Below are 25,604 nucleotides of genomic sequence, written 5' to 3'. Positions count from 1 at the left end.
CTGTGGACAGCAGTAGGAGTGCAAGGGCTGGGGGGGGCGTGGGGGGCCCCCATCTACTGCTTGTGTGGTTGAGGATGGAGAAGGGACCTCAGGTCTGTGCCCACCTGCAATGGATGAGCAGGGGACAAGGGGTGGGCAGTGGGGGGACCCTGAGCTCCCACTCCCCACACTGAGCCCCCCCACACACTATGGGATGGCAGCAAGGGCAGAGCCCTCATCTCCATAATGCGTTCCTTTATTGCACCTCGGACACCTGGTCAGAAGGGGCAGAACAGGGCAGAACCTTTATGGTTCAGCCACAGGCTGGAGCTGAGGTTCATCACCCCACAGCATCACCCCACAACCCCAAGAGCAGCAGCTCTCCCTCCTTCTCCACCCTAGAAGATGCCCACCTTCCTCCCACAGCTCAGCTGGGGCTCATGGATCGCCTGCCACATCATGGCCATCTCATAGGGCGCAAAGCGATGCACCACCAGCAGCTCCCGGTAATAACAGGGGTCCAGTGGGTCAGAAGAGCGGGGCACGTCGATACCCCAAGGCCTGATGCCATCGTGGGAGGTGGGCACCAACCCGGCCCTCTGCAAACACATCCCCACATAGACATCATCAATAGGGAAGAGCTGGATGTGCTGAGCCGCACGGTGGATGGCACGTGCGGTAAAGGCAGACATGAGCACCCCCCCCCCACTGCAGTACGGTGGGTACAGCTCCGATGGCATCAGTTGCGTGGGCACAAAGTATTTGCTGGCTGGGTTCCTGATGGGCCCCGTGTTGGCCAATACCTGCCCAGTCAACAAGTGCTGCTCGCTGGAGATGCCCCTTGTGAAGGACACCACGTTATCTGTATTCACAAAGACATCATCGTCCCCACTGAAGATAAACCTCACTCCAGGGCAATGCTCCTGCAACCAGGTGTGGAACAGCAGCAGCTTCAACGTCAGGTTGAAGAAGGTGTCCTTAAAACCCCATTGAAGCACATCACGATGCTCACGTTGCTCGTGCTGCAGCAGCCTGTTCAGTTTGGTTGCATCCTGCACCCTGGGGTCCACCCCCACCAGGAAGACCCTCCTTATCAGCTCCCCTTGCACTGTTCTCTGCTGACCCCATGTCTTACGGATCACCTCGCGCCGCTCGTAGTTGGCTGGGGAGGATTTGATGGCCAGGAGGAGGAAGATGTTGGAGGAACCTTTTGGACCCCCACATTTGCTGGGGACGTCGAGGAGCTGCGGGAAGGTTCTGCAGTGCTGGTGGAGCATGAAGTCCCGGGATTGCTCGGGTAGTTTGGTAAAGCCGGAGATGTTCTGAACTGAAGCGTTGGCAACGCATGGGGTGATGCTGGGTAGAGCTGGGGATGGGCTGGGGGCTGCAATGGAGGTGGGTGCAGGGCTGGGGGCTGTATGAGGCCATAGGGATGTGATGGGGGCCAGCAGGTAGCACAGCCCCATGGCCCCCACTGTGAGCAAAGCCCATTTCTCCAGTGCACGGAGCCACGAGGAGCGGGTCTGTAAGACAGGGAGCACAGATGGGGCTGAGTGTCCCACATCTATGGGATCACACCCCACAGCGGGATGGAGGGGGCTGAAGGCATCACCACCTCATCGGGGCTCATCTAAGGCCTCCTTGGCAGGGTCTCTGTGTATCCCAAGGGACACCGTACCCAATTGCAGAGCCACCCATGCTCCATCCCCTCTCTCTGACCCATAGCAAGGCAGGCAGTGACCTGTGTCCAACCCCCTCCCTTTCTTTGTTCCATCCCTTTGATCCACTTCCTCCTCCTTTCTGAAAACTCGGGGAGAGGTGCATGCACCAGGTCCTGCCCAGCAGCTGCTGCCCCACACAAAGCAAATAGCCGAGGGCACAGCAAAGCCACGCCAGCAACACACATGGGATGGGGCACCCAGAGCCAGAGCTGGGGAGTGAGTGCTGGTTCCAGATGCATGAAGCCCATTAACAGGTGATGGGAGCAGCCCCCACCCCATAAAGATGGAGCCTACGGGCAGGGGACCCCACGCAGCACAAGTAACCCATACAACATAGGGATCCTATGGGGATCCTATGGGGACACACCACCTCCCTCCAGCCCCACCCCAGAGCCCACCCTGCAGCATATGAAGCTCTGAGCCTCCCCCAGCCTCACATAAATCCCCCCCCCCTTCACAGGGATCCTGGTACCTTCCCACAGAGCCGCACCAGAGCCATCCTTGTGCGTCACTGGGACAGGATCCACAATCCCCTCCCCATAACCTGGTGCCACCCATCTGCCCAGCCCAGAGCAGGTGGGGCAACAGCACCCATGGGTGCAAGAAGAGGCGCAGTTCAGCTCCTCCCTCCCCCCATCCACCCCCCCACAAATCCTTTTCCATCCCCCCCCCCCCTTAGAAACACAGCTGAGCCCGTTACCAGGGAACAGCCCAATGGTGGCAGAGAGGCAGTGATTAGAAAATAAAGTGTTTAATAAAAGAGCTTCACAGCACGGGGGTGGGATGGGGGGGGGGTGGTGGTGTTGTCCATCCCTTACAGCAGGAGATGACGCAGTTATGGCTATGGGGAGGAATGGGGAGGAGGAAGAGGAGTGAGGAGGAGGAGGAAGGACCCCCCCCCTCCCACCAGGCTCCATCCAGTGCTTTGAGCTCACACAACCAAGGGAGGCCGAGAAGAGGCAGCTCAGGACCCTGCCAGGTAGATCCCTGTGGAGCATAAAGGGAGGAGGGCTGAAAGATGAGGGGGGGGGCTGCAAGGATTGGCCACCTCGAGAAGGAACCCCCTACACCCCAAAACCACATGGAGTGGGGAGGGGGCTCCATGTACCTCAAGGAGTGAGGAGGGGTCCCTGTGCCCCCAGGGATGCAAGGAGAGTTGGCATGCACCCTGAGCAGCACAGAAAGGACCCTGAGCATCTCAGGTATAGGGGACAGGGCAGGGACCCCACGTACCCGTTGCAAACCTCTTCTTGACCAGCGACATGCGGTACCCGGCACCTGCCAGCTCCACCTCGACCCCCGACAGCGTGCTGCCCTCACTGCTGAACTGAGCTGCCACCGGGCTGGGTTTGCTGGGCCCACACAGGGGCTGCCAGCTGGCTGAGAGCCGCCCACAGCCTGGGGGGGAGCACAGAGGTGGGGGTCCCATCCCTGTCCCCATATACACAGAGTATGGGGGGGTGCATGGATGGATGGAGCCTCACCTCCCTGCCCTGGTGCACTGGGGACGTCCAGCAGCTTCCAAAGCAACCTCTTCTCCTCCAGGTTCCTGTGGGGACACCTCGATGTCTCCCTCCCCACCATCACCCCTATGTTCACAGGGCATTTAGGACCCCTCTTTCCCCCCCTATCTTACCAGCTGGCCTTGGGTTGCAGCCTCACGTTGGTGACGGGTTCATCCAGGGGCAGCAGGACGTGGACGTTGGCGAGGGGCACAGGCAGAGCGAGAGCACCCGCGTTGTACCCATATTCCACACTGACCCTTGTGGCTCCAGGGCTGCAGTCCCAGCTCACACACAGCCGCAGTGGGGCTGAGCTGGGGCCCAGCCTGGAAAACTGAGGGGGGGTAGAAGGGGATGGGGTGCTGTCACCCCCCCCATCAGAGCTGGGTGGGGGAATGTGGGGTTCCCTGACCCCAAACTGGGCTCACCTGGTACTTGAGCAGAGCCACGTTGTAGTAGGAGGCGGATGGACTCTGCTCTGCTTGTTTCTGCAGCTGCCCCGTCAGTGCAGCCATGTTCAGCCAGAAATCCCTGGTGCTGGGGTCACTCTGGGAAGGGTCACTGTGGGGATGGGGGCGCAATGAGGGGACACCCCATAGCCAGCACCCCCAGAGTGCAGTGAACCAGCACCCCAAGGCACATCACTGCACCCACCAGGTGATGAAGGCACCTGGGACCACACACCCCAGGCTCCCCATTGCCACCCCCCCAGCCCTCATATCCACACCTGTAGAGCAGCTCAGCATTGGGCAGGAACTGCTCGATGGCTCCTGCATTGAGCAGACGGAAGCTGAGCACGGGGGGGGCCATGCTGCCACTGAAGACACGCACGATGCCAGCGGGGAAGGACATGGTGAGCTCCCCCGTCACCTTCACCAGGCAGCTGTGGGGACAGGGGGGGGGGTCAGCAGAGAGACAACTGAGAGGACCCCAACCCCAAACCCTGACCACCCCCCCCCTACCTGTCAGCATCGTGCCCCTTGAAGTAGGCATGCACATACTCAGTGAAGGCAGTGGCCACGGGTAATGCATCCTGAGAGCCCAACACCACAGGGCTGGGACCCCGCGACAGCCCTGGGGGGGGCACATAACCCATGAGCATCCAGAGGGGGCACACAGCCCCATATCCCCCCATAAGCAGGACCCCCCCCCCAACCCGGACGCACCGAGGGGTGGTGGGCACACGGAGAAGAAGCCGCGCTCCCCCAGGCTGGCTGGGGCTGAGTGTGAGGGGCAGCTCCAGGAGGGTGGGGGGCTGAGAGAGCGCGACTGTGGGCACAGAGGAGGGGTCAGTGGGGGGAAGGGGGGCAGAGGGTGTCCCCCCCCCACCCCCCATAGCCCTACACACCAGGTCGTTGTTGCTGCCTGCAGCTGAGCCGGCTGCCGGGCGCTTGGAGCGGGAGCGGCGAGGGGGGGCCACCAGTGGGACCTCACGGGGGGCAGCGGCGGGGGGGCGAGTGGCTGTGGGGACAGAGGGGTTATAAAGGTGAAGGGGGCAATGAGAGGTAGGGGTCTTCATTGGGGGTCCCAGAGGGGTTAGGAGAGCAGGAGACTCAACTCTCTCCCATAGGATGCATGGAGATGGTAAGAGATGGGGGGGGCACAGCTATGAGTAATGGGAGGGCATGGCTATGGGTAATGGGGGGCACGGCTATGGGTAATGGGGGGCACGGCTATGGGTAATGGGGGGCACGGCTATGGGTAATGGGGGGGCACAGCTATGGGTAATGGGAGGGCATGGCTATGGGTAATGGGGGGCACAGCTATGGGTAATGGGGGGGCACGGCTATGGGTAATGGGGGGGCACAGCTATGGGTAATGGGGGGGCATGGCTATGGGTAATGGGGGGGCAGAGCTGGGGGTGATATGGGGGCAAAGCTGGGGGTAATTAGGGGGAAGCCCCATAGAACTCACCCGATTCAGAGGGGGCTGCTGCATTGCCACCCTCAGACATCCTCACCCCCAGCCCTGGGCACGTCCATGGGGAGGGGCTGGAGGATTCTCCCCCACTTGGGGGGGCCGGGGAGGAGGAGGAGGATGAGGCCGAGTTGGAGGAAGGTCGGGGCTGGGGGGGTCGCTCCCCAGTGGGGCTGCGGGGCCGGACCCAGGGCTCCCCAAAAGGGTCGGGGGAGGGGGACTGCGGAGGGGGGGCAGTGCCACGGGGCCGCCCCCGGGATGCTGCACCCCCCCCATCCCCCTCCTCCCAGAGCCCCTCGACCCCAGGGAACACAGCGAAGCTGGGCAGCTCGGGCAGGCGGCCCCCAGGGCTACGGGGCCGAGGGGGGGCCCAGGCTGAGGGCGGTGCTGGGGAGGGGTCTGGTAGCGCCCCCCGCTTGGGGAAGGGGCTTTGAGGTGCTGATGGAGTCCAAGGCCTCGAGTCCGGGGAGGGGACGGGCGCTGGGTGGGAGGGGGAGTCCAAACCAGAATCCTCCACGTTCTCCGGAGAGGAAGAAGAAAAGGGTGAGGAGGAGGAGGTGAGGACGTAGGAACGGGGTGCTGTGGGAAAGCACAGTGTTGGGATGCTGGGGGGGCACACAGGGGTCCTACCCCCCCCCATCCCCAAGGCCTCACCTGGGAAATCCTCCCCCTCAAAGGCTGATTCCAGGGGGGGCCCAAAGAGAGCTGCAGGGGGTACGGCCTCCACGGGGGGCACCGTGTCCAATGGGACCTTCCCAGGGCAGCTATGGGGTGGGGTGGGGGGGTTCAGTGCCCAGCATGGAGCTCAGTACCCCCCCACTTTGGTACCTCCTACCCTGTACCTGCTTGCCTGTGCTGCCGTGTGTCCCCTCCCTGTGCTGTCACCTGCAGAGAGAGGGGATGTGGTTGGGGACATGGAGGGAGAGGGGATGCTGAGACCCCCATGGCAGCGGGACCCCCAGCTCAGCCTCACCTGGCACCTGCGGCCCCCCCGGGTCGGTGGCGCTCGGGGCAGCAGACAGAGCCGCTGTGTGCCCTGGGGAGGGACATGGGGATGGGGGGGGGTGTTAAGGGACATGAGGACAGGAGATGTTAGAGGGGATGTAGGAGGAAGGAGGGGACACGGGGTGACACTCACGTGAGGACTGCCGCCTGATGGTACCCTGTAAGACAAGGGGGGAGATGGGGGGAGATGGGGAGGGGGTCAGCACAGCACAGCCCCCCTCCCATCCCATCCCCCCCCCCATCCATCCATCCTCACCCCCACAGCTGGTGGCAGGATGAAGGTTCCCACTGTGGCCCTCAGCTGCTCCACGGTGGCCCCGGTGCTGCCCCCCCCCTCGCGGGGCTGGACGGGTTTAATGTGTACATGGAACCTGCGGGGCTCATCCTCATCGTAGTCTGAGTCGCTGGAGGAGCAGCTGTGACGTTCCGCCTCCGCTGAGACCCCGTTAAGGCAACACACGGACCCCCAAACACCCCCAGACCCCATAAAACCTCATACAACAACCATAGACCCCAAACCCCCCCATACCCCACCACTACACCCTAAGGATACTATGAGCGATGTCTGGGCGCACGCTGAACCCGTCCTCATCCACCTCAGGGCAGGCCTGGGGTTGGGGGGGGGGGGGGATGCTCAGAGTGAAGCCCACTCCCCAGTGCTCCCAGTGCTCCCAGTTTGGGATGGATGGGGAAGGTTGGAACCCCCATAGTGTGCCATACTCACCGCATCGGGGTCCGGGGACTCGCTGTGGGGATGGATGGCAGCAGTGTTAGAATAGAATAGTTAGAATAGAAGCAGGGGGTGGGCACAGGGGATGCAGAGCACATAGGGGGCAATGGGGGGGGGTTTAATGGGGTGTGGGGGGTAACACCTCACCCAGCATCACGCTCCCTCTCCTTACGGCTCAGCCCAGGGATGCGGAATGCTTTGCTGCGGCTCCTTTTGGGCCCTGTTTGTGGATGGGTGGGGGGGGGGCACAAAGCAATGAGCAACCCCCCCTTCCCACCCTATAACCCACTAAAGGATCCCCCCCCAGCATTGGGCTGAGTGGGGGGCAGACGTACTCGCCTTCCTGCGCTGGGGCCAGGCGGTACTCATCAAAATCCAGGGTGCCTGAGAGCAAACGTGGGCTCAGCCATAGGGTCCAATTGACCCCCCCCATCCAGCACAGTGTCCCCCCCCACCCACCACTTCTTACCTGGGCGCTCCCTCCCCGTCCCTTTGCTCTCTGCAAACCTCCGTAGCAGCGTTTCGGTGCCGATGTTCTCCACGTTCTGCTTGAACTCCTCGTGCACCTGCAGGGAGCAGTAGGTGGGAGGCACAGCAGCACCCAGGGGTGCCCCCATAGGGTGGGAGAAATGGGGTGGGGGGGCTCACCTGCCCGATCTGCACATGGGTGTCCTCCACTGAGTGCGAGTAGGAGCCGATGAGACCCTTCATATGGCGCAGGTGGGCTTCCTCCACCTCTTGGAAGCGCTGTGGGATGGGGAGGGGATGGGGGTGTCCCCATAGAGGGGTGGCACGACCCCCCAAGGGGGCAGCACTGCCAGGGATGGGTTCAGGTAGGGCACTGCATCCCCCATGGTCACAGCCCCCATCCCACCACCCCAACAGCGCCACGTCCCCATGGTCACATCACTCACACCCCCCATCCCACCACCCCAACAGCATCACATCCCCATAGCGATGCTCCCAGTGCCCCCACCACCCCCATCTCCCCCCCACCCACCCTTATTTCCCCCCCCAACACACCGTGGCCGACTCCACCATCCTCTGCTCGAAGTCATTGCGGGCGCTGTTGTATTTATCCACCGCACGTCTCAACGCTTCTGCTGCCTTTTGGGACTTCAGCTCTGCCTGCAGGAGGGCAGCAGGGGGTCAGATCCAAGGTTGGGGGGCTGGGAAATGGTATGGGGGGGTGGGATGGGGGTCAGACCTTATCGATGTCCTTCTGGTTGGTGCCCTCCCTGCGCAGCCTCTCGTGCTCGTGGCACTTGTTGTGGTAGCTCTCCTTGCACTTGGCCAGCAGCTGAGCCACCCCCTGCAGGAGCTGCACTGCTTCCAGTGTGCCAGCAGCCTCCTCCTTGCACTGCGGGATGGGGGGGGGGGCTGTGGGGTGTGTGTAGGGTGGGGGAGGGTGGGTGGGAAGGGGGCTGCAGAGTGTGGGGAGGGGGTTGCATAAGGGTGGGTGGGGGCTGAGTGGGACAGTGGCTGTGGGGGGGTGAGCATAGGGAGGGTTGTTATGGGGCTGGGTGGGGGGCTCTAGGGGGGTCCTGGGGAGCTGCCGTGGGGGGTGTGGGGCTGTGTGGGGTTGGGGGGTTTCATAGGGTGAGTGGGGGCTGTATGGGATAGTGGCTGAGGGGGGGTGAGCATAGGGAGGGTTATTGGGGGGCTGGGGGGGGTGGGACAGGGGCCGTGTGGGGGGTGGGGGCTGTAGGGGGGTCCTGGGGAGCTGCTGTGGGGGTTGTGGGGCTGTGTGGAGTTGGGGGGTTTCATAGGGTGGGTGGGAGCTGTATGGGACAGTGGCTGCAAGGGGTGCATGTAGTGGGGGCTATAGGGGGGTCCTGGGGGGCTGCGTGGGACAGAGGCTGTGGGGGGGTTGTGGGGGCTATATGGGATAGCAGCTGCAGGGGGGTACATGTAATGGGGGCTGTAAGGGGGTCCTGGGGGGCCACATGGGGCAGGGGCTGTGGGGGGGTTTTGGGGGCTGCATAAGGTGGGTGGGGGCTGTATGGGATAGCAGCTACAGGGGGGTGCATGTAATGGGGGCTATAGGGGGGTCCAGAGGGGCTGCACGGGGCTGTATGAGGAGGGAGGTGTGGGACAGGGGCAATATGATACTGGGGGGGCAGGGGGGCTCCAATACCTTCTTGTGTGCCCGTCCCTGTTCCTCCCCATAACGTGACAGTTCCCGGAGCAGCTCCTGTAGTTTTCTCACCAACTCCAAGTGACACAAAGCCAGTTTATCAGAGGAGACACGAAACACCTCCCATAGAGGGGCGAAGGTCCTGGCATCATATTGGGGGGGGGGGCACACAGTGAACATTGCCCCCCCTTTACCCATAGATGCAGGGTAACCCCCCCTTGGGTGCTGCACTCACCCCAGCTGTGTGCCATTGGTGGCCATCTTCGACAGCTTCACCATGGCTTTAGCATAGGTCTCCTCAATGGCAGCCCTGGGGGAGGTGGTACATAAAGGACCAGAGGGGATTTAGGGTGGGGGTCCCATCAAACCCCCCCCCCCCTTCCCAACTGACCTCTCACGCACGAAGTCTGCCAGCTCCTTGGTGGAGGTCTGCCCGTGCTTCATGTTGTGGTACAGCACATCGAAGCCGTGGTTCTTCTCACCCTGGAGGGGGGGGAAATGGGGGGGGGGATTATCACACACCCCCCCCCAATACCAGACCCCAATGTGGGGTCCCAGGAGCTGATCCAGGGTTGGCTGAACCCCAGCACTGAGCACTAGATGGGGATGCACACTAACCCCCCCCCCCCAAATCCTGCAGCATATGGGGAAACTGAGGCATGGGGGGGGCACTATGGGACCCAGCTATAAGAGGGGGGGGGTCTGAGCTCCAGCACTTGATGCTATTTGGGGTGTACCCCCCCCCCCAGCAATGCTGAAGGTGGTGACATCACATTGGGGAACCTGAGTTATAGGGGGGGGGCAAAGCTGCAAACCAGGAAGCTCTGAGAGCTGAACTTCCTCCTATGGGGATGGGGAACCCCAGGGTGGGGGGGGGGCACCCATAGGTGGGGGGGGGGGCAGGGGGTCCTTACCCAGAAGTGCTCAGCAAAGAAGGACATTGTGGATGTGGCTGAAGGGGGGGGGGGGGGGGCAGCAGCACTGTCTCAGCTTGCAGCTCCCTGGGGATACAATGGGGTATTAAAATAGAGGGGGGGGGGTATTAAAATAGAGGGGGGGGGGTTGATCCTTGTGCCCCCCCCCATCTATACCCACACCCAATGGCTGCCACACAGCGCTGTGTCCATGGGAACAGGGCTACAGCATGCGGGGGGGGGGCTGATATCGGATCTGCACCTCAATAATAAATGAGCAATGATAGCAGCTCCCCCCCCCCCCCCCCAACAACCACCCCCCCCCCTTGTAATAAATAACAACACACAACGATGCTACAACCCCCCCCCTCCCCCCAAACGCCCCCCAACCAACCCGTTGGGGGGGTCTCACACCCACATACACCCCACAGATCTAATAGTGGGGGGGGGGGGAACCCACACTGCTCCCCCCCCCCGCATAGAGAAAAACAGGAAACGAAGCACCGTGTGCAGCGGGGGGGGGGGAACATCACACCCCACGGATGGGGGGGGGGCAGGGGAATAGGGAGGGGGGGGTCCCCACTCACCCAGTGCTGTGGGGCGGCAGCCAGCATCCTCGGTGGGGGGGGGTCTGTAAGGGGACGGGGGGGGGTTATGGGATGTTCCACGCCCCCTTAACGCCTCATTGTGCCCCCCCCCCACCCCTATAAGATGTGCAGTGAGGGGGGGGGCTCAGTGCATCCCCACCCTCAATGGGATGAAGGTGGGGGGGTGGGGGTTGTGGGGGTGGGGGGGGGATGTGGGGTGGGGGGGGGGCACAATGGAATCAGGTCGTTTAATTAAATGCCATTAAATTGATGAAAGAAAACGATATTAAATGAAAAGCAACCGGGGGGGGGGGGGGAAAGCGGTACCGCTGCACCTGCGGGGGGGGGGAAGGGGGAAATGGGGGGGGGTGTGGGTAGGGGGGGGTCTGGGGTGGGGGTGGGGTGGGGGGGGTACCCGTTATGGGGGGGGGGCATCACTCACCTGCGGGGCCGCCGCCCCCTCCCCGCTCCGCCGCCCCGCACCGCGCGGAGCCGGGACCGCGCCGGGATGGAGGGGGGGGGGGTGATTCTAACCACGCCCCCTCCCGCCGCGCCGCCATCTGATTGGCTCCCGCTCCCGCAGCGGTTACCGCAGCTCGGTGATTCTTACAGCTTATTGGTCCAATCTGGCGCGCCGGGAGGGGGGGTGATTTGCATATTTAAAGGAGACGCGCGCTCATCTAGACTCCCCCCCCGGCTCAACCCCCCCCCCACCGCAATGCCCTGCACTGCCCCCCCCCCGTGTCCCCATATATTGCTCTCCGCTTTCCCCCCCTTAGGTCCCCCCACCCCATGTGTGTCCCCCCCCCCCGGTGCCACCCGGTGCCGCCCGCTCCGCTGAGCTCATACCCGGTACCGGCTGACACCGCACAGCTGCGGGCGGGGGGCGGTGCGGGAATGAAGAGGGTGAGACCCCCCCACACACCCCCCACCCCAACCCCAAGGAGGGTCCCTGGTTCTCATCCTCACGTATCCCCCCCCCACATTGAATCGACCGTGGGGTGGGACCCGAATGTGAGGGAGTGGGAATAGAGGGGGGGGGGTCGGGGGGGGTTTGGGGAGGGGTTGAGGCTGGGAGGGATTTGGGAACAATGAGGTTTGGGGTTGGGGGCGTTTGGAGGACGGGGGGGATGCGGGGATGGGGAAATGGGGCGATACGGGTATGGCTGATGGATGGGGGGGGGGGTCCAAGCTGGGCTGGGGGCGGCTCGGAGGTGTCATCCCCCCCCCCCCCCCCTAAAAAGGGCCGGGGGCGGCAGAGCTGGGTGCGCTTTGCCATGGCAACGCCGCATCCATCCTCACTCCGCAGCGCCTCGCGGCAGCACTGAGCCCCCCCCCACACCCCCCCAACCACGACCCCTCCCAGCTCTAAGTGCAGCCCCCCCACACCCCACAACCCCCCCCCACAACCCCCCTCCCACCCTATTTCCCCCCCATCCTATTCCCCCCCCCTCCCGAAGCCCCCATCCCACCCAGCACCTCCATCCCACCCCCCCCCACCCAACACCCCCCCCCCCCCCCCACGATGCACGCAGCAGCAGCCCGGCGCTCTCCTCTATTTAATGCTCATTTCTGATCCATCCAATACAGCACCGCAGTGGGGCCATTCACCCCCCCCAGACAAACAACACAACAGCCCCAAGTCCATAAGGGGATAATATGGAGGGGGGGGGCTCACGTTGACACCCCCCCCAACAGTGATAAATAACGACCCTCAGGACCGTGCTGGGGTTGCTCAGCTTTTTCTTTACCTTTTTTTTCCCCCCCCTTCTTTTTTTTTCAGTTTCTTTTTCTTAAAAAGTCATTACAAAAAGAGCCATAGAGGAGCCCCCCCCACCCCCCTCACCCCAACACCCCCCCCCCCATGTTAGTGTTTGCCCTCTATGTAGGGCTGGAGGGTGGGCGGGGGGGGCACACATTCTTATCCCCCCCCCATCACCCCCAAATCTCCCCTTAATACCAGCACATGGCATTGGGTTCCTTCACAGCCTTCCAGCACTGCAGGGATATGGGGGGGGGGGGGGTTCTGAACCCCCCCAACCCACTGCAGGCAGGGATTTGCCACCAGTGCCATGAGCTGCCAGTGCTCAGCTCACACTGCATGGGGACAAGAGGGGACACAGACTTGGGGGGGGGGATTTGTCCTTCATGTCATAGATGAGGGCATAGTGGAAGGGGGGGGGAGGATGGTGCAGCCAAGCCCCTGCCCCCCCCCACCTGCAGTGTGTGGCAGTGTGTGCACAGGGGGTGGTGATCAAGCTGTGCTGTAGTGCCATAGGGGCAGCCAACGCAGCCCCACAGCCATGGGGTGCCATAAAGGAGCTTGGCACCCTCAGCAGCCTAAAGGTTGGGGCTGTTGGTACCCCGGGGTGGGGGGCAGTAGTGGCTTATCAGGGTGGTGGGGGGGGGGTAGGGGTGAGGATAGGGACAGCAAGAGACAAAAAACATTCTACCCTGTTTGATTGAGTGTGGCTCGAGCCCCACACCCAGCCCCCCATCCCTGGGTGCAGAGTGGCAGCGTGTAGCATGTGTGGGTGCTGTGGGACCCCCAGCCCCTCAAGCCAGGATGGAGAGGGTGGGCAGGACCCCCATCCCTCCCCTCCAATGCACAGCAACCTCCAGTCCCCATGCAGGGATGGAAGGGGTGTGCAGAGGAGGAAGAGGGTGGGGATGAAGCCCTCCCCCCCATCCTGCTCAGAACTCCACCTTGCAGGCAGGGAAGGTCTCATCCTGCATGGCCACCGTGCTGTTGCTGCCCAGCACCGTGATGCCCAACTCCTGCTGCCTCTCGTGGGTCTCCTGGTACCACTCGTGCATCACCAGTGAATCAAAGGTGGGGATCAACGTCACCTGGGGGGGCAACAACAGCAGCACGTCACCACCACGACCCCCAGAGCAGCACCCCATGGGGAACACGAAGGGGAAGGTCCCATGTGTTCCCCGTCTATTTGGGGCTTCATCCCATGTGTTTCCTATCTACTGGGGGGGGTCTGGGGGGGTCTTACCTGAGTGTCGGTGCCCCACTGGTGCTTGCCAGCCAGCAGCGCATCCAGGATGGGCCTCAGGACCCCCTCCTTCAGGTGGTCGTCGCCGCTCACCACGTAGCAAAGGGAACGGACGCGGCGGAAGAATTCCTCATCCACCGTACGGGCGCTCCAAGATCCAGGCAGGTAGGCCAGGTCCACGTACACCGGGGGGCCCTGGGGGGCTGCAGCCCTCGAGCCTGTGGGGATGGAGAGGTGATGCTGGGGGTGGCCCCTTCCCTTATCCCACCCCCACCCCACACTCCCAGCCCCATACCTGCAGGGGATGCCCGTCCGGCTCCCATTGGTGCTTTGAATCCAGCGCTGCGCATGGTCCCTGTGCCACTGGGGGGGCCCTTCTTGTCGCTGGGGGGCAGCCGGGCCTTGTCCCCTGTGGGCCCCTTGCCCTTGGGGGCCAGGCTGGCTGATTTAGGGCCGTCGGGTTTGGGGGCGGTGGGTGCTGTGCCCACACGGGATGTGGTGCGCTTGGCCTTGCCAAGGGGGGGCTCCTTCTTGGGCAGCGCCTCGGGGTCCACCATGCAGATGCCGGGCTGGGCGGGGAGGGGGCAGGGGTCCTTCATGGGGGCTGGCAGTGGGTCACGGGCTCTGGGTGGGCCACGGTGAGGCTGCTCCGAGTCCTCGTCTGACTCCAACCCATCAGCCAGCAGAGAGGGGCAGTCCTCAGTGGCGGGGGGCACGTCGGAGTCAGAGAGGGTGGGCAGCGACTCGCTGACCGAGGTGGGGGGGGTCTCACCCACAGGCTGCGGGGGGGGCCGGCCGCGATGTGGGGCTGGGGGCTGCAGCTCCTGGGAGGGGTCGCTGTCCGACAGGTCGCGGGGGCTGACGGCGGGTGAGCGGCCGGCTTTGGGGTGCTCAAACTCACAGGGGGACACCAAGCACAGGTCCACGTCGTGGGGTGAATCGGAGCGGCGGCCGTGGCGTGGAGCTGGGGGGGGGTGCGGGTGGTGGCAAGGTCTCAATGGCAGCGACAGCCCCCCACCCTTGGCAGGGTCAGGCTCTGGCGTGGCGCGGGGCCGCATGCTCTCCTCCTGCGGGGACTCATTGACCGGTGGCAGAACCTGCTCAAAAGACACCGACAGCGACTCGTCCACCTCGGTGGAGTGAGGGGAGCCCACCTCGGCCGGCAGCGACGGGGTGGTGATGGTGGGGGACACGTCGGGGACGTCGTCCTTGAAGGGGCTGAGGGACAGGCAGCCTGCCTGCTTCTCACTGCCGTCCTGCGGGGCTCTGTTAGGTGCCCAAGGGTTGGGCTGCGTGTTGGCACCCGGATCCTCACCGCCATCCTCCACCGGGGACTGATGGAACGGAGTGTGCCCGGCGCTGGCGGGCCCCGAGCTGCCCGGGGACATCATCTCCAGGGTCTTCTCCTCGGAGCTGCCGCAGGGATCCTCGCTGCCTTCGGGGCCGGGGGGCAGCAGCCCGGTGGGTGTCAGGTCAAAGTTGACGCTGCGCTCGCTCCTGGGGGTCTTTGCCAATGGGGATGGGGGTCCAACAGCCCTCCAGGGGCTGCCCTCGGGGTAACGGAAGCGTTGGGGGCTCTCGGGGTCCTCCATGCCGTTCTCCACACAGCTGGGCTCTGAGCCCCTCCCGGCCCCTCCGTTCTCCATCGGCGATGGCTCCAGCTCGCTCTCAGCCGTGGTGATGCCTTCATCCGGCGACTCCTCCTTCTTCCTCCTCCCCTCAGCATCCAGCGCCATGTCTTCAGGGGAGGAAGGCTTGGAGCCCTCCGTCGGCCCCGGCTCCTTCTTGCCACCTGGCTCCTTGCTGCCTTTGGCCTTGGGTTTCTCTGGCTCCTTCTTCAGGGTGGTTCTCTTGATGCTCCCAGCTTTGACCAGCGGTTTGCGGGCATCGGGCACCGGCGTTTTCCGTGCTGGGGGCTTTGCAGCAGCCTTGGGCTCAGCCTTGCTGTCCTTCGTGTCCTTCCGCAGCGTCTCTGCCTTCACGTCCTTCTTCACAGCCTTCACCTCCTTCTTTGGTTCCAGCTTCCCTTCGGCGCTCTCCTCCTTCTTCAATGGTTTCTTCTCCTCCTTGCGGGGCACAGGATCTTTCTTGGGCACCGCTTTCTCCTTGCTCACCTTTGGCTTTGCCTCCACCTTCAGCTTCTCCACAGAGGAGTCCTGCTTGGCAAGTTTGGCCCTCTCCTCCTCTGACCCTGCTCTGGCCACCTCCCCCAGCGCCTTTGGCTTCTCCTTGGTCCCCACCTTCACCTCCTTCCTCTCCACCGTTTTCAAAGCCTTCTCCTTGGGTACCCCGGCGTCCACCAGGCTGAGCTTGGAGGCAGACGCCAAACTCTCCTTGCTCTCCGTCCTCCTCTGCTTCAGCTGCTTGTCAGGTTGAGGTCCCTTCAAGTCATTCTTGGTGACCACGGGCTGCTTGAGGAACTCCAGGTGCTTCACCTTCTCCAGCCCCTCCAGGATACGCGCCTGGGGTGTGCAGCCAGGGAAGAGAACACGGATGATCTTCTCAGCGGGGTTGACGGGGTGCCAGACCAGCAGGGCACACACAGAGGTCAGGCATTGCAATGGCAGCTCCTGCTCCTCAGGGTACCCATTCCCCGACCAGTGCTGCAGGAGGAACTCCAGCTCCTTGGTGCCCTTCACTGGGTTCAACACATACATATCCAACCGCCCGACTCCCATCTTCTGGAAGAGGACGGTGGGCTCCACGCGGGGGCTGCTATCCCGTGCCAACGGGTTGGGGTGGATGCCCAGCTTCTCCAAATAATGCAGCGTCAATGCAGCTTCATCACAGCTCTTCAGCACCCGCGAGTTGCCCTCGATGGCCTTCAGCTTCTCGGAGGCATTGAGGAAGACGACACCCAGCTCTGGGGAGATGAGGTTACGGGCCCAATCGCCGTTGCCTTGTGAGCCCTGTGATGCTGGCTCCTCTTCCAGCTCAGCCAGCTTCCTCTGCAGGAGGCTGTTGATGCCAGGCAGGCTGTCGGTGCCCGCGTGCGTCACCAGGATGGAGTCGATGCGGTCCAGGTGCCTCACCAGCTTCCAGAAGGATGATTTGGGGTTGGAGCCGCCGTTCACCAGCACGTTGAAGCCATTAACGGCAAAGAAAGCAGAGTCCCCTCTCCCACCTGGGAAGATGTAGCAGCAGGGCTTGGAGAGCTTGAGGAAACCCACCATGGTGGGGGGCTCCAGGAGGTCGAAGGGGGACTGGGGCTCCAATGACTCCGAGAGGTACTCCATGAACTCCTCCAGCCCTTCCATCTCAGGCAGGATGCAGCCTGGGTTGTAGCGCAGCTCAATGAAGTCCTGCAGGTTGTGATGGTCCAAGCCCGAGTCCTTCCACTCCCCAAAGTCAGGGCAGCTGATGGTCAGCCTGGCTTTGGCTGAAGGGTCTGCGGAGCTCAGGATCTCCCCAACCTGTGAGGGGAGAGCTTCAGGCAGGGCCCTGCTCACACCAGGCAGCACCCAGGGTCCCTCTGTATAGGGCAGCTCCCTCCCCAACACACACCACGCAATCTCTGGGCCTTCACTCAGCCCTGCCTCACTCCCAGCTATAACTGTGTCCCCCAGTCTCCTTTATTGGGATTCAGAAAGCAGCCACCCTCCCACCAGCCTCATGCTGCAGAGGGAGGGATGCGCCCACAGCACAGACAGCTCCGCTCGCTCAGCCGAGACACCGCAGACGTGAGCAGACAGTGCCCCCCCCCTACAGCCCGGCCCCTCACCTCCTTGTCAGTGAAGATCTGGATGAAGTCCCGCAGCGAGAAGCAGCCGGTCTGCAGCATCAACTCTCCCGTCTCCTCCACGCAGGGCCCAGCAAACACCAGCAGCTTGTGCTGCGACACATCCGTGATGAGGTTGCGCAGCTGCAGGGGCGTGAGGACACGTGAGGATGCTGCCCCCCTGTTCCCCCTCACACACCTTTTACATCCCCCCCCCCCCCCTTCCCACTCACCTCATCACACAGCGACTTGTCGGAGGGGTTGAGCAGCACCAGGGTCTCCAGCACATCACCGCGGTGATGCAGGGTCCGCTGACCTGCAGGGACAGCAGCTGCCACCCATCCCTCCCCAAACGTGGCAGGATCATAAGGACAACCCCCCTATACCCCCCACCCCAGGCTGTGTGTGGGTCAGGGGGTGACATAGACATGCCCAGGATGGGGATAGAACCTGTTCACTTCCCCTACGGAAGAGGGACAGCTGCCAGCCGGGACAGCAGGGGATCTGCTGCACTTCCCATCTCCTTCCTGCTGCAGGAGGGGGGGCAGGAAAGGGAGCAGCCGGGTCCCCCAGAGGATCTCCATTGGCTTCAAGCAAACACCCACCCCCCCAGGAGCCAAACACAATGTGGACATGGGGTACCCCAGCCCCACCAAGGGGTGGTGAGCTGCAAACACACATGGGATGAGACACGCCGGCACCACAGTGACCACACAATCCCACCAGCATCCACCCTCAAGGGGAGGAATGAATGTGGCTGTTGGTGTAGGAAGCAGCTTCCCACGTGGGAATCACGGGGCTCAGCCCCAAACAGCAGCCAGGGATGGCTGAGATAAAGGTACAGACACATAAAGCCCCTTCACCACCACCACCATGTTGGCCTCTATGGCTGTGATGGCTGTCAGCACCTCCTCCCCAAATCCAGCTTCCAGAAGCAGCGAAATGCTTGTGTAGCAAAGAGCATCTCATCCCATCTCATCCCATCTCATCCCATCCCATCTCATCCCATCCCATCTCATCCCATCTCATCTCATCCCATCCCATCCCATCTCATCCCATCCCATCTCATCCCATCCCATCTCATCCCATCTCCTCTGGAGACGCATGAATTAATCACTGCCATGGGGTCAGGTAAGGACCGTGGCACTCAGCCCCATTGCTGTGCTGTCCCCAGCTCTAAGTGTCACCTCGGTACCTTTAACGATGCTGGAGAAGGTGGCGGAGTGACGGGAGACAAAGAGCTTCAGCTGCTCATCCAGGTTGCAGGAGGTCAGGTCGATGTCCCAGGAGCGGATACCTGCAGGATGGGCATTGCCTGCTGTCCCCATACACACAGCAGGCGACAGAACCCCACTGTCCCCACTCCTCACCCTCTCTATTCCCCACTGCAATCAATGGGGATAGAGTGGGGACTTGGGTGTGATGGTGGCACTGCTGGTGTGTGCTCTGTATGCCATGATGTGACTCACAACCCCAAACCCAAACCCTGAGGCTACGGCAGAGCCTTCCCAGCACCTCCTCAAAGGCGGTGCTAATGAATGGGATTAACGGGGTGAGAGCTGCCATAGAAGGGAAGGGAAGCCTCCAACCCATTGCAGCTCCAACTAATTGGACCTATAGAGCAGCTCCATCTCTCAGGGGGTCTTTGGAAGAGGAAGAAGGGGGGGGAAGGGCTGCCACCACCATCACTAACGGCTGCTGATGGCGCAATGAGCCGCAGTGTGGGGTTGCACAAAGAGCTGCTGGAGCCGTTCTCTAATGGTTCCCCATTGGCTTTGGTCCCCCCCCATAGTGACACATGGGTGTCCCCAGCGTTGGGCTGCTCCGGCATTGAGGTATCACAGCTCTGGGCTGGCAATGAGGGAGGAGCTAAGACCCCCCCCCAGCATCTCTTCCTACACAAAGCAGCCCCCAGGGATGGGAGGTGGGGGCAGATGGCTGGGACTAAAAGAGGGGGGGCAGATCACAAGGATATGGGGCAGATCACCAGGTTATGGGGCTGATCACCAGGATATGGGGCTGATCACAAGAATATGGGGCTGATCACAGGGATATGGGGCAGACCACAAGGATATGGGGCTGATCACAAGGATATGGGGCAGACCACAAGGATATGGGGCAGACCACAAGGATATGGGGCAGACCACAAGGATATGGGGCAGACCACAAGGATATGGGGCTGATCACAGGGATATGGGGTTGATCACCAGGTTATGGGGCTGATCACAGGGATATGGGGCAGACCACCAGGATATGGGGCAGATGGGGCAGATGGGGGAGATGGGGGAGGTGGGGGCAACATAGGAGATATAAGAGAACGGGGGCGGACCGCGGGGGTGGGCAGGCACTGATTGATGCTGGCGCTGCGTCCTCCCCCGAGCATCCATATGGAGGGGGGCGGTGCCCACAGCTCCCCCCACATCCCACGACGACCCCGCCCCAACGACCCCCCCCTTACTCCCCCTCCCCCCCCCTCAGGCCTTTTGATGTGGCCGGGCCCCGTCGATGGGGCCGCAATAGGATGCAATATACGGCTCACCTCGCTCCAGCTGCTGCAGGGCGGCCGCCAGCAGCCCCGGCCGGTGACATCCGCCACCCACGATCGCCAGCAGCGAGAAGCGGCGCGGCCCCACGGTCGGACCGGGAGGAGCCGCCGCCGCCACCGCCGTCGCCATCTTCGGCGCCCCCCGCAGCCGCGCTGCCCGCCCCCTTTAAGCCACGCCTACTTTTTGGCGTCAGCTCCGGCGAGCCACGCCCACTGACGTCACCGCTGGCCAATGGGAGGGCGAGGTGTGAAGGGAGAGAGGGTGGAGGGAGGGGTGGGCTTAAAAGGGCGATGGCGGGGTGGGGCCGTCGGGTGGGGCCCGGCTCTGGGACCATAGACTGCAGTGTATCATAGCGCTGGGTACGGCCCCATTGCATCCCTATTGCTCCCACCCCCCCACAGCTCGGTTTAGAGCCTGCAATGGCATCACTGAACCCCCAAATAGCAGAGCCAGGCGGTAGCAGAGGGTCCAAGTGGTTTAATGCGACCCCCAGGGATCGGTGAAGGCACTGAGATCAACGGAGAGAAGCAGATCTCAACGTGGGGAGGGGGCTGAGACCCATAGCCCCCCCCCCCCATATCACACAACACAGCATGAACCCAGCAGCATCCCAATAGACGGCAGCATCCCAATAGACGGCAGCATCCCAATAGACGGCAGCATCCTTGTTGTCCTCATCCCTTAGGAGCAATGCAGGATGTACAGGTTGCACACGGTGCCGGGGGGGCAGCTACAACGCTTCCCAAATCGAGCCCCCACCCGCACAGCACAGGGCTCCCCGAGGTGGCACTGTGAGATAAGAGCTGTCACTATCAGCAACAGGCCTGGGTGCCCCCCCCCCCCCAAAGACCCCCCCAAAGACCCCCCCGGCCCTACCGAGGGGACCCTGCCCGGTTTCTTGGTGCTCGGTGGCATCTCCCTGTGTCGCAGTTTCTCCAGCACCTCCTGCAGCGCCTCAACGCCGGCACCTCTGGCATCGACCCCTCGGGGCAGGAGCTCAATGGGCAGAGAGAGAACAAAGAGGTGAAAGCTGCTCATCCCCACACCCCATTCCCACGTGGATGGCCCTTTTCTAACCCAAGCTATGAGATAAGCTCCAAAAACCACCCAGGTTCCAACACCACGGACCCCCCCGTCCTTAAAACCCTGCCAACGTCCCCCCAATGAGGGGTACATACAGCAGGGACCCCCCCCCAGCCCCCAGCCCTCAGCCCCCAGCCCTCAGCCCCCTACCAGCTCTGGCTCCTGACGATGTGGGGCTGCCCACAGCCCTCGTTCCCCCCCATTGCCCAGCGGGACGAGGCCGGCGCTGGCTGCACAGAGCAGGCAGAGCCACGCAGTGCCCATCTTCCAACGTCCATCCCCAACAATGCGGGGCTCAGCTGCCTTTATCCCCCCCCTCAACAGCCCGTGGGTGGTGGGCAAACACCCACTGACGCAGGCAGGGTCTCCCTCCTCACCCCATAGTCTGTCTATGGGCTGTGTCCCCCCCCCCCCAACAATAACCCAACACTGTGCTGAGCGAGGGGAGACATCCCTGCGGTGCCATCCCTTGGGATGTGGATGAGCCATAGGATGGACGTCAGCGCTGTGTGCAGCCCGGGGGCCAATTCATTGAGCAAACACAGCTATGGGGGGGGGGCTGCACAGGGTGGGGGGGGGCTGCACCTCGAGGCGGGGGGGCAGGAGGAGGCAGGAACGACCCCCCCCCCCCCTCCTCCTCCTCCTCCTCCTTAATGCCAATGGCTGCAGCCTCAGGACCCCCAAATGGGCACTGCTTTGCCCCCCCCCAAGGCTTCAAAGCCCCCCATCCCTACCCCACATCAGGGCTGTATTGAGCTGACAGGTCCCTCCAAGCCCCCCCATGCCCCCCTATGAGTGTGGGGCTCCATCTGAAGCTCAATAAGGGGAGGGGTCCCACATTACAGCCCCCCCCCCCCCAGCCCCACGCTGCTTAAGCCGAGGCCGCGGCCTGGCCGCTCTACACGTGACTCCAAGCCCCGCCCCCTCTCCTCGTCACGCGGTGCATTCTGGGTAACGCAGTTCTCCCCCGCCCTCAAAGCGGAAGTGGCTGCGAGCTTCGCCTCCATTTCCCATCGTGCATCGCGGAAGCAGCGAGTTGTGGGTAGAGCGCCCCCTACCGGCGGGCAGCGCTGGAGGACTGACACAACTCCGGCCACCAGGGGGCGCTCAATGCGCAGAGTGGGCGGGTGGGCGACCCCCAAATCCCCCCCCCTAAATAACACGGAGAGACCCCCGGCATCACAACGTGTCCCCATATCATTGCATGGCTGCGAACAGCACCTGGGGGGGGAAATGAATGGGGACGGGGGGGAGATGAATGGGGGGAGGGGGTGATTAATGGGGGGAGGGGGTGATTAATTGGGGGGGGGGGGTAGTTTCGGGGCGGGGGTTTCCCCGCTCCCACGCGCGCCCCACGTGGGATTTTCGCGCCACGCACCAATCCCCGCGCTTTTCCATTCAGCGTTCAGCCAATAGGAAGAGAGGGGGGCGGGGGCGCGCCACGGCGGGGTATAAAAGGAGGCGGCGGAGCGAGGGGCGGCTCAGAGCGATCGTGGAGCTGAAGGGAGCGGGGATATCGCGATAGAGGAGAACGAGGAGGGAGATATCGCGACTGGAGGGATCGCTATTGAAGATATCGCGACTGGGACGCTGTGACTGCGGCGGCCCCGCCGCTCGGATTAACTGTCGTCGGGCTTCTGTGCCGTCCTTTGGATTATATCGCGATATGACATTGGAGGAGCTGCTGCCGTGCGATAGCCCGAGGTGGGTATAGGGGATGGGGTGGGATAAGGGGCTTCCTGCCCTGCTGAGCCCCTCACTGTAATGGGGTGTAATGGGGTGGGATGGGATGGGGTATAATGGGGTAGGATGGGGTGTAATGGGGTATAATGGGATGTAATGGGATGGGATGCGGGGTTTCTGGCCCTATTGAGCCCCACATTGATGGCGTTGTGCCCCGCAGGACGTAATGGGGTGGGATGGGGTGTAATGGGATGTAATGGGGTGGGATGCGGGGTTTCTGACTCTATTGAGCCCCGTATTGATGGCGTTGTGCCCCGCAGGATGTAATGGGGTGGGATGGGATGGGGTATAATGGGGTAGGATGGGGTATAATGGGATGTAATGGGATGGGATGTGGGGTTTCCTGCCCTATTGAGCCCCGCATTGATCGCGTTGTGCCCCGCAGGATTTAATGGGGTGTAATGGGGTGGGATGCGGGGTTTCCTGCCCTATTGAGCCCCGCATTGATGGCGTTGTGCCCCGCAGGATGTAATGGGGTGTAATGGGGTGGGATGCGGGGTTTCCTGCCCTATTGAGCCCCGCACTGATGGCGTTGTGCCCCGCAGGATGTAATGGGGTGTAATGGGGTGGGATGCGGGGTTTTTGGCCCTATTGAGCCCCGCACTGATGGCGTTGTGCCCCGCAGGATGCGCGCTGTCGGAGCGGCGGTGGAGCGGCTGTTGGCGGCGGCGCAGCGCAGCGCTCGGCTCAGCGTGGGGGTCTATGAGGCCGCGAAGCTGCTGAACGCGTGAGTGCAGGGGGGGGGTGTCAATTTGGGGGGGGTCCAGGGGGTTCGTTTGGGGGTGGGAGGGTCTGGGGGGTCCGTTTTTGGGTGGGGGGTTCGGCCTGTTTGCTGCCGGCAATGGGGTGTCTGGGGGCACGTGGGGGCTGTGGGGTGGTAGATCAATGTGAGGAGGGGGGTTAATTTGGAACCTGGGGGGGTGACTATATATACAGCAGCCCCCACCCTCACTGAGCTCAAAGGGGGCTGTATCACCTACACCATTGTGACACCCCCCCCCTCAATTATCCATATAGGGACCCTGACAGCGTGGTGCTGTGCGTGTTGGCCACGGACGAAGAGGACGAAGGTGATATCGCCCTTCAGATCCATTTCACGCTGATCCAGGCGTTTTGTTGTGATAACGACATCCATATCGTGCGTGTAGCCGGGATGAGGCGCCTGGCGGCTGTGCTGGGAGAACCGGCACCGGGAGCCGAACCTCGGGATCTGCATTGTCTGCTGGTCACGGTGAGTTACACGGTGATGACGTGGGGCTGCACTGAGTCAGATGGGGGTGGGGATGAGAGACACGAGTGGCACCGGCTGCTGGTTGTGTTGGTGCCATCGTTGTGCCAGGCTGATGTCATTGTGCTTGTATGATGGGATGGAGATGATGCTGAGTCCTATTGTGGGGTCGGTGTGGCTTAATGCCATGCTATCACTGTGCCATGGGATGGATGTTGTGCTGTGATGGGGTCATTGCTGGGCTGTGTCCCATTGGGGTGTTATAGTGTCATAATGGCATCACTGTGCCTTGTGCCAAGGCATTGCTGTGCCATGGTGCCATGTCCCATCCTGGTATTACAATGCCATAATGCCATCCCCATCCTTGTGCCATGGTATCACTGTGCCATGCCAGTGCCTTTGCTGTGCCATAACGGTCCCATAATGGGGTCATATAGTGCTATAATGCCATCTCCATCCTTATGCTGTGCCATCCTTGTGCCAAGGCATTGCTGTGCCATTGTGCCATGCCCCATCCTGGTATTACAGTACCATAATGCCATCACCATCCTTGTGCTGTGCCATTACTGTGCCAAGGAATCATTGTGCCAAGCCAATGCCACTGCTATGCCATGGTGCCATGACTGTGCCATAATGGTCCCATAATGGGGTCATATAGTGCTATAATGCCATCTCCATCCTTATGCTATGCCATCACTGTGCCATGCCAATGCATTGCTGTGCCCTTGTGCCATAACAGCACCATGTCCCACCCTGCTGTCACAGTGCCATAATACCATCACCATCCATATCTGCTGTCCCCATGCCATGGTGGTGCCCCCAACCCCATAGCCACGCACTGTGCCATCCCTATACCCCCCATCCCATCTGCATGCATTAATCCCATCTCTGTTCTCTCCCCCCCCAGATGCCCCATGCAGACGCCTGGCAGAGCCACGGCTTAGCAGAGGTGGCCAAATACTGCACCGAGAGCCGGGATCGCAACCAATGGGTTCCCGTGGTCAGGCTGCAGGAGCGTTGAGCTCAGCATGGAGCTGGAGAGCAGAGCTGAGGGCAGCACGGAGCCACCCCAGCACCCTGAGCACAGAGATGGATATACCTGAGCAACCAGAGGGGATGGAGGGAGAGCAGCGCCTGGCACAGCATGGGCACAGCTTATGGGGCTGAGCCCTGGGCGGCCGTGGGGCGCACAAGGTCCTGTTTTGGGGTGGGGGGGTCCCTTTGGGGTCCCTGTGAGCGCCCATGGAGCACTCGGTGCCTTTTGGTGATGGAGGAGGAACGGATTGAGCCCGATGTCGTCCTGGTGCTGGATGTGGATGGAGGCGCCACGCTGGGTTTGGCTGCTTTGATTTCTTTTTGCACTTGAGCCAAGAAGGGGAAGATCCTGAGCTGAACCCCAACCCACCACAGACTCTATGACTCTATTCTTGGACTGACTGCAGAACAAACTTGGGGCTTTTTTTTTGGGGGGGGGGGGGGGGTTGTCCCAATAAATTTTCTAAGCTCGCTGCTCTGTGTCCATCCCTTCCCTACCCCCCCCAAACCCCCTTCCATGGCACCCTATGGGTGAGCCCCCCCCTATCACCCTCCATGGCACCCTATGGATGCCCCCCCCATCACCCTCCATGGCACCCTATGGATGGGCCCCCCCCCCCCCCCCCCCATCACCATCCATGTCACCCTATGGGTGCCCCCCCCCCCCCATCACCGTCCATGTCACCTTATGGGTTTGGGTGCCACCCTATGGGTGTGGGTGGCCCCATTGCCCTCTCATTCCAACCCACCCCCC

General features: G+C 62.4%; 5 protein-coding genes across 8 annotated transcripts; 1 reads left to right on the top strand and 4 right to left on the bottom strand.

Moving 5' to 3' along the window:
- Positions 1-219: 219 nt before the first annotated feature.
- Positions 220-2,248, bottom strand: B3GNT3 (UDP-GlcNAc:betaGal beta-1,3-N-acetylglucosaminyltransferase 3). Its single transcript, XM_015886343.3, has 2 exons — positions 2,173-2,248; positions 220-1,502 (listed from the first exon to the last, which is right to left on the bottom strand). The coding sequence occupies exons 1-2, from the start codon at positions 2,197-2,199 to the stop codon at positions 378-380; spliced, it is 1,152 nt and encodes a 383-aa protein (XP_015741829.2). The 5' UTR covers positions 2,200-2,248; the 3' UTR covers positions 220-377.
- Positions 2,249-2,435: 187 nt separating this feature from the next.
- Positions 2,436-11,019, bottom strand: FCHO1 (FCH and mu domain containing endocytic adaptor 1). Of its 4 annotated transcripts, XM_085517350.1 has the most exons (29): positions 10,935-11,019; positions 10,493-10,536; positions 9,906-9,992; positions 9,383-9,474; positions 9,227-9,301; positions 8,992-9,133; positions 8,062-8,214; positions 7,878-7,982; positions 7,503-7,601; positions 7,324-7,420; positions 7,194-7,238; positions 7,002-7,074; positions 6,849-6,870; positions 6,678-6,732; positions 6,381-6,559; positions 6,258-6,282; positions 6,093-6,155; positions 5,962-6,004; positions 5,774-5,883; positions 5,117-5,698; positions 4,551-4,663; positions 4,369-4,471; positions 4,165-4,276; positions 3,930-4,085; positions 3,631-3,763; positions 3,337-3,536; positions 3,185-3,249; positions 2,934-3,098; positions 2,436-2,687 (listed from the first exon to the last, which is right to left on the bottom strand). In XM_085517350.1, the coding sequence occupies exons 3-29, from the start codon at positions 9,930-9,932 to the stop codon at positions 2,665-2,667; spliced, it is 3,057 nt and encodes a 1,018-aa protein (XP_085373476.1). In that variant the 5' UTR covers positions 9,933-9,992; positions 10,493-10,536; positions 10,935-11,019; the 3' UTR covers positions 2,436-2,664. The 4 variants fall into 4 exon arrangements, with proteins under 4 accessions (XP_085373476.1, XP_085373477.1, XP_085373479.1 ...); XM_085517351.1 differs by lacking the exon at positions 6,093-6,155; XM_085517353.1 differs by lacking the exon at positions 6,093-6,155 and having other exon boundaries at positions 7,190-7,238; positions 10,935-11,017.
- A 1,017-nt stretch (positions 11,020-12,036) lies between these two features.
- On the bottom strand, positions 12,037-19,910 carry MAP1S (microtubule associated protein 1S). The gene is made up of 7 exons (XM_015886274.3): positions 19,755-19,910; positions 18,411-18,512; positions 17,449-17,531; positions 17,219-17,359; positions 13,793-16,910; positions 13,498-13,715; positions 12,037-13,342 (listed from the first exon to the last, which is right to left on the bottom strand). Exons 1-7 carry the CDS (start codon positions 19,888-19,890, stop codon positions 13,187-13,189), a joined length of 3,954 nt encoding a protein of 1,317 aa, XP_015741760.1. The 5' UTR covers positions 19,891-19,910; the 3' UTR covers positions 12,037-13,186.
- A 315-nt stretch (positions 19,911-20,225) lies between these two features.
- LOC107325477 (cocaine- and amphetamine-regulated transcript protein-like) lies at positions 20,226-21,391 on the bottom strand. Its single transcript, XM_015886380.3, has 3 exons — positions 20,995-21,391; positions 20,638-20,757; positions 20,226-20,550 (listed from the first exon to the last, which is right to left on the bottom strand). The coding sequence occupies exons 1-3, from the start codon at positions 21,331-21,333 to the stop codon at positions 20,443-20,445; spliced, it is 567 nt and encodes a 188-aa protein (XP_015741866.1). The 5' UTR covers positions 21,334-21,391; the 3' UTR covers positions 20,226-20,442.
- A 936-nt stretch (positions 21,392-22,327) lies between these two features.
- Positions 22,328-25,323, top strand: GADD45B (growth arrest and DNA damage inducible beta). Its single transcript, XM_085517744.1, has 4 exons — positions 22,328-22,548; positions 23,213-23,314; positions 23,605-23,818; positions 24,723-25,323. Exons 1-4 carry the CDS (start codon positions 22,511-22,513, stop codon positions 24,834-24,836), a joined length of 468 nt encoding a protein of 155 aa, XP_085373870.1. The 5' UTR covers positions 22,328-22,510; the 3' UTR covers positions 24,837-25,323.
- The last annotated feature ends 281 nt before the right edge of the window (positions 25,324-25,604 follow it).

This window comes from Coturnix japonica, chromosome 16 (assembly GCF_054131305.1).
Source record: "Coturnix japonica strain WE chromosome 16, WE-NBRP24, whole genome shotgun sequence".
NCBI classification, from domain to species: domain Eukaryota; kingdom Metazoa; phylum Chordata; class Aves; order Galliformes; family Phasianidae; genus Coturnix; species Coturnix japonica.
The sequence above is the reverse complement of the archived record's forward strand: the minus strand, read 5'-3'. Positions and strand labels throughout refer to the sequence as shown.